The 11,553-nt window shown below is 32.5% G+C and overlaps 1 protein-coding gene across 3 annotated transcripts; it reads left to right on the top strand.

Annotated features, from left to right (window-relative positions):
- Positions 1–3,737: 3,737 nt before the first annotated feature.
- Positions 3,738–4,622, top strand: LOC118064224 (uncharacterized). Of its 3 annotated transcripts, none has more exons than XR_004690038.1 (3): positions 3,738–3,968; positions 4,077–4,272; positions 4,352–4,622. XR_004690038.1 is itself a non-coding variant. In XM_035078689.1 (2 exons), the coding sequence occupies exons 1-2, from the start codon at positions 4,140–4,142 to the stop codon at positions 4,540–4,542; spliced, it is 324 nt and encodes a 107-aa protein (XP_034934580.1). In that variant the 5' UTR covers positions 4,036–4,139; the 3' UTR covers positions 4,543–4,622. The 3 variants fall into 3 exon arrangements, 1 of the variants encoding a protein (XP_034934580.1); XR_004690037.1 differs by having other exon boundaries at positions 4,040–4,272; XM_035078689.1 differs by lacking the exon at positions 3,738–3,968 and having other exon boundaries at positions 4,036–4,272.
- The last annotated feature ends 6,931 nt before the right edge of the window (positions 4,623–11,553 follow it).

Below are 11,553 nucleotides of genomic sequence, written 5' to 3'. Positions count from 1 at the left end.
ATTTCTACATTGTCCAAGAGTTCGAGTTCAATTTCTGTATATTTCAACATAGCATCAAAAGTTAATCCAGGTGCAGTGTAGTAATGTAACAAATCAAGCTCATAAGTGCAAAGACAACTTTGTCTAAAATTTTGGAAAATGTCTGCTGACAGAAGAACGTCTGTTTTTGAATATAGATCTGAATATTCACCGAGGGTGTTTAGTTGAAATTGATCCCAAACGTGGCGTGCATGTTAGTAATCGTCATCGAAAATGTCCGAATCGTTGAGTTTCGAATAGAATTTGGATTTGTCAGGTAGTTGTCGTTCGTCAAGTTTTTCCCAACTGTCAATATATTCATATGGGAAAACACCTTTACGAGTTACTAATTGAAATTTATCTGGCTCGGAATAGAAACTTTAGGTAATTGATTTTGCGTTATTATCTAAAAATGATGCAAGTTTCTCAATACTATTGCTTATGAATCGGAAAGAATCAATAAATCGTAATTTAACAACTATTTCTTTTTTCGCAGGAAATTTTCTGACCAACTGTTTTTGTAAATGCTATGTATTTTTCTTTATTGACAGGTAATAATTTTATATAACGTTTAAAAGATGTAGTCAATGATTTAATAAAAAAATATGCGTTATGTCCTGAGAGGTTATGAAAAATGACTGGAATTATGCATGAATTATGATAATTTAAATCACAATTAACATGAGCAGCGCCTCGATAATTACCTGTGAAGTGCCAGTGATCATGTACTTTCGTTTTATTATGTAAAAATAGTTTATTACAGATGTGACAGATTTTTGCATTACGTAAATCGTTTTATCGTTGGGATGTTAATTGTTTCATTGGTACTACGTTTTGAGTTGTCATACGTACAGTGCATATAATAGGCTACATTACATGGAATATGCTTTTGATTACCTTTATTATCAGGTTCAAGAATACTCTCAAGATCAGCATAGACAGCAAATGGCACAGGATCTTTAAAATGAAAATTTGTTAATTTTATTTTAACATCTTTTTCAGGAAGTGAAATTCGCGTATTGTTTATATTGAGACAGTCTTTTTGATGTTTTTTAAATGAAGTTTTAACCTGAAAATGGTTGAGACATCGATCACATAAAATTACTCGACCGTTATGCTTAGAAATTTGATTTCCAACTAATCTTGAAAGATCCTTTATAAGACAAAAATGAAAAATTGAGTTAATGTTTTCTTTATCATCTATTTCAACTCGACTCTGAACCATTAACAGAAGAATACATGGTTCATCTACTTTATAATGTTTACTTAAATATAATGGAATAATTTTACAATCGCCATCCAAACCGTACACATTTATTGCTAGATTATTAAGATCTTCGAATTTTAGGACATCATGTAGAATGATATGACAGTTAATACCTTCATCTTTTAGCACACTTTTATAATATAAATATGAACTTGTTCTTATAGAATTTATATCAGCTGGATGAAGTGCTGCAGTAACTGCCAAAAAGGAACAGCATTCATCATTTTTTTAAATATTTAATACTGCTTTTTGTTGTTGTATAAATTTTGGTAGAGGTACAAATGTAGATTGCCCAGCTGATAAAGGTTGATAACGATTGATATTGAGTTGCAGATATTCAATTTCTTCAATTGACCAACCAGAATCTCATTCTTGAAAATTCTCGACTTTTGTTAGTAGTTTGTCAACAACATTTTCCAGGGAATGTTTTTTTATGTCTGTTAACGGCAAAATTGCTTCATTTTTAACATCAAAGTACTTAATTTCTGTAACTGTTTTATCATTTGTTTGATTACTAAATTTACAAGCAAGGACAAAGTTCACTTTCAAATTTCCTTTACTTGTTACTATATCTGTCAACTTTTCGGTAATTAGCTTTTCAGCGTCCAATAAAAAGTCTCGTAAATTTAAATGTTGCAAGTTAATGACAACACCAGTGCGAATTCGATTTTTGAAAATATTTTATAAATCTTTCCATCGAATCAATTGTTCTGTTGATTGAAAAGTTCCTCCAACGATTGAATGAATTATAAACTTTTATGTAATGTTGCGAGTGCTGCAATTATCGATTGAATTTGTAGTTTTTCATCAACCAATAAACCCTTCGATTGCAAATGTCCGTTCAAGGTAATAATATTTTTAGCACTAATTCGCACCCACTTATCAATGATTCTACTAGATTCATGATTCAAAGATGGTAGAGGAGCATACCCTGATGGATTCATGTCAACTGTTCAATGACAGTTGCAATTAGGTCAATAGTATACTTAGCGTTTACTTTGAGTCATTTCAGGGTAACTTTACCTTAAAATAACTATAAATCAACTATAAATCAACTGTTAGAATGTGCGATTTATTAACTATGAGTTAACCATTCATGAACGGTTGCTTGAGAGTTGATATTTGGTCAATTGAACGTCATATCAACTTATAATGAACGCATTAGTTTATTAACCTATCATAGCGATTTTGAGGCTTACTAACCTTGAATAAACCCTTAAAATGTTATTTTTAGGTTAAAGTTAATGCTATACCATTAAATTTGGTTATAAATAAACTTGTAGGCTAACAGTTAGAATTAAATAAAAAAGGTAATGGCACATCGTATTTTTGTATGACTGTTGGTAACATCACGGTTTACATCGCTGACTGTTTAATGTATTATCCACAGAGCACATCGAAACAGAGAGAAGACTTCTCTCTGCATGGAAATGCATATGGCCGAATACGTGCAAAAATGTTGATAAATTTCTAGTGATAATCTTTTTATTACAAAGAAATCACGTACTATTAAAAATTGGATAAACATTACTTTCAAAGGTAAGTTTTAAAAATATATATATGTTCTGACTTGGAGGGGCCCAAGTCAGTTAGTCAGAAATATTCAAAAATTGTTAATGCCGGACTTGTCCACCGGCGCGTCAGTCAACTCACTGGACCAATCATCGGGAAGTATTTCCCTCATGGCCCAGAAGGCAACTCTACGGCCCTAGTGACGCCAACAAGCACGCGGTCGAGCACTTGTGGCGTCAGTTAGCTCCAGGCAAATCACGCGGTCATCTCTGTATAACTTTTCGCAGTCGAATCGCAGATTTTTCAGTCAGCTCACCTTTTGTAGTTACAAGTACGGTCAAATAGACTCAGACAACTCTCACGAAGATACGTGAATCATCAAATTACTCTCATCAGTGCCAGTGGTCCAGTATATTCAGTTGTAGTGTCTTTGGGCGCGAAGCTGAACTGGCGTCGACGCCATAGTGCCTCACGGACATTCACCTATACATCGCACCCCCGAATAACTCTGGTGTATACTGTGAATGTTGCTATTCACTGTTTTTTGAGACTATGTTATTTGGTGACAAAATAACCATTAGACAACTCATAAGTGTACAAACAATTATGGTACAGTCAACTCAACTATATGTAGTGATTATAAAGTTCTATTGAGTATGTTAAGTGTTATTGTTGAATAAAAACTATAAACCCAAGCAATTCAGTGTTAATAAACTATTTTTTGGAACCTTCTAGCATCCAACCTTTTGTTCTTATTCTGCTCTCAATTCATACAGTCCACTAGTTTTCAGTTTGCTCATTCGGCCGACTCGAAGTCAGAACAATATATAAAATAATATTTTTATCGAAAATGTAGTATTTTCTGCAAAAAAAACCTTTCATAACATGTTGGTTGAACCTAATACACAATAATATGTTTGAAATCATTACTAGGATTAAATAATGGATTCTTCATCGAATGATGAATTATATGCACTCGTTAAATTGCCTTTCGGTATGAGAAGAGTCTTTCCAATAAAAGATATTTATTTGAAGGATGAAAATAATGAATACAATATAAGTGCGACATTAGATTTACTCCATGATGCTAATTTTGGTGCTGGTCGAACACTTCGAGTCTTTGCAGAAGATAGTAATGAAGCCATTGCTTGTGTGGTACAGAAAATAGACAGTAAGTCCTATAATTATTTTCATTATTATTATATCATCTCTAGGTCTATACGAGAAATAATTTTTTTTCAGCTAATCAAGATACATTTTTTTTTATATTTTCAATTAGATTAAAGTTTGTGGAATTTGGGTGGATATCAGTCGTTACACTAAAGCAGGAAGAGCTACTGACATGCGTAAACGATGCAATGGCATAATTGAGGCTATATGGCTAGAAAAAGAAGATAGAGCTAAATTGTTTGTATCGGGACGACATTGTAAAGATGGTACTGTACTAACAGACCAACATTATCAACTCATCTTAAGTAAGTATTCACAATTTTTCATGGATTAAGTTTACAAAAGTCTGTCGGATTGCAAACAAAATAATTTATTCTATTACAGGCATGTGTCGTGAGTTACAAGTACATAAGGTGTTCCCATTTAATAACGAGAACGATCCCATTCTTGATGTTAAGGTTTGGGTTTCTAAAAAATTAAAAATGGATCGACATCGTTTCCTTCGATCCCGAAATAACAACGCTTTTTTTGAAAAAGATGGCGAGGATTCAGATCTCATTTCTGATGAAGAATAAATAGTTGTTAAATATGACTCGTGAAAAGTATCGGTTGGGATGAAATATTTTTTTGCATTACTTCTTCTCCAACTGATATAATTGGAGCATAAGCTAACATTATCATTTTCTAAAAATCTTTTTTTGAACATGTTACAAATTCTTGTTTATGTTACAATTATTTGTTTTTTTTTTTTATTTTTAAATTATTCCAAACCTAAAAAATAATGTTAGATTATGACAATAAAGCTCTTAAAAGTGCTTATATATTTTTGAGCAATAAGAATGGAAGTCTTTAGTATTTTGCATAATTATTTAAACAAATTAAATATAGTAATATTTTATATAACTTATTTATAATAATGATGTGATTGTTATGATTAGGACTATAAGACTGAAAGCAGTTGAGTATTTTTAATACTGATTCAAATAGCGCATAAGTCATAATATTTTATATAATTTATCAGTAGTTTAAAAATAATGTTAACTAATTTGTTTGAATTTTTGAGACTGAAAGAACTTTCAGTATTTTTTATAGTATTTTAAATAGCCAAAATATAATGTTCTATATGTGTTATTTATTTTAATAAAGAAAAACAATAAATAAAATATTTTATTCGTATATATAATTATTTATTTTATCGTACCATCTTCGTTAAAAAATAGTTAATAAAAGGTAAATAAGCGATTTAAATGTGGTTAAGAATTGTTTTTTTGCAACTGTTGCTTTTAAATTTTAAAAAAAAAGAAAGGTTGCATTCAGGTTAACAGTTGATTAAACGTTGCATGTTAGTCAAATAACCGTTTTTTTATCGCACATTGTAACTGTTGTTTTAAAGTTAACAATTAGTTGCCTCAAATCCATCAGGGTAAGCCTTCTCTCTCATTTTAATTAAATCAAAATAATAGTTTAGTGCACTCATTTTTTTTTGACTATACTAGACAAATTTCAGAATTACAATGATGAAAAAGCGTGCTTAATAAGATTTATATAGGATTTAGATGACCTTGTAATGACTGTCATAATCGAAAAAAAATTTCTTGAAAGTTCGAGAATATTAATTTCGTGTCATTTTCTAAGATCAAATACCAAATTTAACTTAAATTAAATAACTATTTTTTTTTTAATGTAAGGGAGGACATATCTAAATTAAAAGAACTATGATTTTAAATTTCTTCTATTTGTTGAGAAAATCTCAACTTGTGAATTAACCTAACCGTTTAAGGATAGGGATGATTGTGCCGGAACAGAGCAAACGAAAGTCAGGTTTTATAAAAAAAAAGTATCTTTATTTTCAGCACTAACAGGTACACTAAATACACTGACAAACTTTTTGTTATTAAATAGGAAGACTAAATGTCGCTCAAAATCACTGAATGTCTATTTTCATTACTGAATATGAATTGAATGTCCAAAAAATACTTAACTTGGTGTGTTCGGTATTATTGACCTCCCACACGAGCTCAGCACGCTTCTCAAGTTGAGCAAGAATGTGATTGTGGACGTGGCGTTAGCCTATCAATGCAATGCAAAATGAATTTAATGAATTGTCTCGAATTTACAATAAAATGTCTTGAAATATTACTTGATTCTAGTTTTAGAATGAAGCCTGAATGTTTCTGATGATTTACAATAGCACTAGTACTGATGATTGACTCAAAACTTTCAGATTTGTTAAGAATGAATGTGAATGGCGTGTACACGTGAACGAGAACAGTGAAAGAATGGTGACAGGAACTTCATTAGTCAAAAAGGACACTGAAAATTAGTCAAATGTGTGACTAAATAAAGAATTATTGATTATTTGGTCGATTGGTTATCGACCCAGTCCCAAGATGGCCGCCGAAGTTCCTGTCAGCTGGCAAATTCAAACTGAGAATTAATTAATTCTCAACACTATTTATTGTAAAGTTTTTAGATTACATTGATTATTGTAAGATTTACATTCCATCAACTGTGAATTCAAACGAATTATTAGCTCCACCATGGTACAACAATGATAATCTGTTGTCAGCGGCCAACTCAACCAATTTTTCAAAATTCTCTATGATTTTCCGAAATTTTTACCGTTCTTGGAGGTAAAAATATCATGTAGCTATTTTTAATTGTTGCCACAACTTTTAGTCCGTACACAGTTTCAAGTTCTTTCAGACCAGTAATTTTGTACGTTTTAGAGGGTTTTAATATATCCATCTTCTTGGTTGGTAAGTATGTCTCACACTTGGCAATTTTATTTACTCTTGATAAATCCATTCTTACTGTTTGAATTATGTATCACAACGTATTTCTTACAGTTTTAATTTATCAGTGATTTTAAACATGACTTGTATGGGTATGAATACAATTCAAACCCCCCAAACAAAGAATCCAGAATGTTTCAATTTTGATGCAATCATAAATTAAAACATGCATATAAAACGTTTACACAATGTTTCATTATCCCCGCTGAAAACTTCCAGAACATGCCAAGGCTGTAAATCAGCCCTCAGATCATGTAAATTCTTGCCCGATTTCCCAAGAAATATCTTGTGATGTTTCATCATTCTTGCTGAACATTTCAGACTAACAAAAATTACATGTAATGTAAAAAAAAATCCTACAAAATACAATTTTATAGCCAATCGTTGTAGTGATCAAACAATAAAATTAAATGCTATAATTTTAATAAGTGGGGCTGAACATATACATAGATGATCTACCGTAAAACTATTCAGTTGGGTTTTACATTTTCGGCATGTGTATAAATTTTAAGTGCATCATGGAAATGATATTGGATGTTCAAGGTTCAATAGTGATGGTATGGAAGACATTTCAGTATTAATTTTCAAACCGCCATATCAGTGGGAATATTTACCTGAAAAATATGAACGCATACATTCGTGGCTGATACGTAATTATCATGGTATTCCATGGAAATCTGAAACAATACCATATGGGAACTTCCATATATTCTTCGTGTACTTCAAACCAAAGATCGAAGCCGTATTTACGTGAAAGGAGATGAAAAGAAAAAATGGTTAGAAAGTTTAATTGACAGCTCAAAAGTTGTAATCAATTTGGATGAGCTTGAATGTCCTTCGCTTTATGCTCTGAACATGAATCATCTTAAAGATTGTGGGGTGCATAAATGAGAAAATAAACAATGTGCAAAAAAGAATGCAAAAATTCTAAGAGAATGGTATATGGTGAATTTTCATAAAAAACCCCTATTTGAAAAGTCATTTAAATTTAACTGTTTATTACAAAATATAACAAAAATGTCAAGTGAAGATATTGCTTCTCTTCCAAAATATTTTTTCTTGAAGATTGTTCCAGAATACATCGACGATATTTGGGATAAATTACCGGAACATTTACAACTCGATAGAGATATTCTATTGCATCGTAAATGTTACAAACATTACATGCTATTAGATCGTACGAGAACGTTGAGAATTAATTATATATATTGTAAAAAAGAGAAAAACATTCATTCAAATACATAAAATAGAATGTATAATCTTTATTTCTTGAATAAAAAATTCTTTCTCAAGATAAAAAATCTTATTATTATTGTTAAAGGAGTCATTTAAACGTAAAGAATTACAAATCGTAGTTCAGAAAATATAAAATAAAAAAAGATAATATTTTTTCGTTTCAATAAATTTTTTACATTTAAAATACGTTCAGTTATGATTACTCATACAGGAAATGAAATATTCCAATTGATTATTTATAATATTGTAAAAAATTTGTATGTCACCATCTAATGACTATTAGACTAACGACAGTTTGTTAGTTAACAACGATTGCTTGACGATTAGATTGTTTATAGCAACGAGGGGAGAGTTTGTTTATCTCCAGTTTTTGACTGTGACTTGAGTTGACCGCACGGATTCTTTCTTTTAATTAATTGCTGTCAATCTTTGATAAACATTGTTATTTATTTACTAATTTTCCGAAGTTGTTATTGAGTCTTATTTTACAATATATATTATGACTTACTTCAATAAGTAGCAGAGAATGAGAGTATAAACAAAGTGAAAAATAGATAAAGGTGAGGAAAATATGATGCAGTCGACGGACTGAGTCAAATGTTAACGTTTCTAAATAAAATAAAAAAGGTCGATTATTTTTCGACACATGTCCCTTTTAACTCCTGCATGAATCACAGTTTCTCAGCGGAGAATAAAAGTATAGACAAAGTGAGGAAGCGGTGGCAGAGCGAGGAAAAATAAGATAGCAGAGGCATGATCGACAAGGAAAACACGTTTAATTATAAATCCAATCGAAAAAATATGTGTCTTTGAAATTATTTATCCATGGTAGAGATCGTTTACAAACTATTTTAATAATTAAAAAAGAAAAAAAATGTCATTTATAAATTTTTTTTAGTGAGAATTTTTTCTTGTTGTCGAATTCTTTTCTCTATCTGTAATTTGATGCTGAGTGATGTGATCAAGGCATCTCTATATAGATTGAAATCAATATCGTTGAATGATTTTTCACCATTGGCCTATTTGAAAAATATAAACATTTAGCCATGGTGTATGATGCACCATAGGACAAAACATTTAGTCCATTTCCGACAGTGAAACTGATCAAACCATACCAAGTGAGTAGTGACTTTTTTTTTATTTCAGTATAAAAAGTGTGTTTTTTTTTTTAATTTTTATGCATTAATATGATTATTTATTAAGTGTAATTGTGAATTTCATGAATTGTTAAATGATAATTTATCAAGTGGGACTTTTTTTTTTTAAGTTTAAAAAATATTTATTATAATCGTTATTATTTTTTAGAAGAAGATGTGCACTTTCATTTTCCCGGAGGCCTGGTTCAACCTACCGATCACCCTCCTAGAAATTATAATTCTAATGGCACTTGAAGATCATTGGGAAGAGACGGGAGGGAAAGAAGGCGTTACCCTCACACTTTGTGGCGTGACGGCTACCTGCCTAACTCGATTGCATAAAGCTACTGGTTGACGTTGATATAAATCCGTGACACGATGACAGCCTTGATTGTTTTTGTATTACAATCAGTAGGAATGGTGTTCGCATGTGGAGAGTACAATGCAATTTCACATGATGTTGACTCACTTATCTTCACGGGGTAAACATGGTAGCAAATTTAGTGTCCTGCCAAATATTCAGTGCAATCTGACAACTCTTGCAGGAAGGTATAGTAGGATTTGATTGGGAAATTAATAAGTAGAGAGCTCTAGGTACAATGTAGGAAAAGATCAAAGTATTTTGATGTTGCATAGGTAAGGGAATCTGTTCTAACTTGGTCTAAGGTACTCTATCGACGGCCTAACATTTTTCTCCCCACCGAATAATTAGATGACTCAAGGTCTCTCCTACCAACTCATTTTCGCCAATTAGACAACTCTAATTAATTCCTAGGCGTATACATCCCTTCTCTAAGGGCCTAGAAGCTTCGAGAACACAGACTTTCCGAGAAAAACGGTCTATATTCGTCAATATTCGCCGGTTACTGCGAGCATTCGTACGTAGCTCGTACTCGGACGACTCTTGGGCATCATCGGACGATGCCAACCCACAGACAACTCGTTGTAACAGTCAACTCGGTACGTGTGTACTGGCAGAGAGCTCACGCAGTCGAACTCTCTAATGAAAACCCAGACAACTCCTCAGACATGGACTAACTCACCAGTTAATCATCTATAGTGATGATCATGAACTCATCGGGCAGTCTACCTCTTAGAAGACATCCTCAGGAAGCTCATGTTGGTCCGCATCAGCACCTTCTTACAAAAGGCGCGAATGATGTCGGCTTCGACGCCTCACGGCCTCATGGACAGACACACACACAAGATCCATACAAGAACAACTCGCTTGTGTCTGTGTGGCTGACGCCAACACAATGAAACTCAGACTACTCAAAAACATCAGGCTACTCCTGGTGCAGAGACTAGTACAGGAAAACTTACAACTTTCCTGTGATCCTCTACTCATCAGTCAACTCATCAGTGAACTCTGTGTGAAATTTCCGTGAACTCAAGACTGTACAGACAATTCAAAGACTTTTCTATTGTTATTTTTCTGTTACTGTGATTTTAGTGTTTAATAAATCGTTAACTGTTACTGTTAAATAGTGTCAGCCAACTCATTTACACCGTTCAAAAGTCCCGACTGTTCTAGCATCCAAACATCCAAAAAAAATACAGTCCACAGAGTCCCGACTTCTCACTCAGCCGACTCAAAGTCAGAAAATTTGGTCCTTCGAGCCGGATGGGGTCCGGCTTGGATGCATACTCCGAACAACTCTGGAGCACTCGGTTGAACGGTGTATCTTTTTTTGTAATGTTCGGTCAACTCAACGTATTTCTCGGACAATTCACGTTAAGTTTAATTTCAGTTATTTTATTCAGTTTTAGTCAGTGTTTAGATATTTTCAGACAACTCAATTTAGTTTTGGTGTAAACAACGTTGCGGACAATACTTGTTTACGCATTCTTGTGCCCAGTGACACTCAGAACTGTTGTAGTGTTTCAGAGATCCTCAGCCTGATCGACTCTTAGTGTCTTGAAGCGTGCTCGCGCGCACTTTTCAGTATTTTACGAATTCTCTGAGTGACCTTGCACGAGTAAACAGTTGATTATTTTCTAGTTTACTATTAAGTGTGTCAATCGAGTTTGTGATTGATTTAATATCACCAGTGAGCGTGTTGGCACCTTAGAATAATTGGAGTGAATTAAATCAAGTTTCTGGTTATAAAAAGTACACCGTGCAGGTTAAGATATACTCAGTGATCATTGAAGTAATCCATTGATCAGTTAATCTCAGTTTTCGTGACAAAGTATTGTGATTAGTCATAATTTCAGTCATCTCTCTAATGTTGAGTTGTGCAATCAATTACAGGTAATTTTTGTGTCTTAGAGACAATTCTCCATGCATTAGTGTAATGGTTATGCAGAATTAGTCAGACTACTCAAGGTTGTGTTATCTCAGTGCCGATAATCTCGATTTTAGAAAACATTAAATTCACTTTAGACAACTTTAGTGATCTCTAATGATCTAAGTGAT

Source organism: Chelonus insularis, unplaced genomic scaffold (assembly GCF_013357705.1).
Source record: "Chelonus insularis isolate UGA/USDA-ARS -01 unplaced genomic scaffold, ASM1335770v1 contig_16_pilon, whole genome shotgun sequence".
Taxonomy (NCBI): Eukaryota; Metazoa; Arthropoda; class Insecta; order Hymenoptera; family Braconidae; genus Chelonus; species Chelonus insularis.
Note: the sequence above shows the minus strand (reverse complement) of the source record. Positions and strands in the feature narration are given on the sequence as shown.

Bases quoted from the DNA above. Each gene is read 5' to 3' on its own strand.
- LOC118064224 (XM_035078689.1), top strand. From the start codon at position 4,140: ATGCGTAAACGATGCAATGGCATAATTGAGGCTATATGGCTAGAAAAA. The intron at 4,273-4,351 runs GTAAGTATTCAC...ATTCTATTACAG, and splicing joins ACATTATCAACTCATCTTAA to GCATGTGTCGTGAGTTACAA.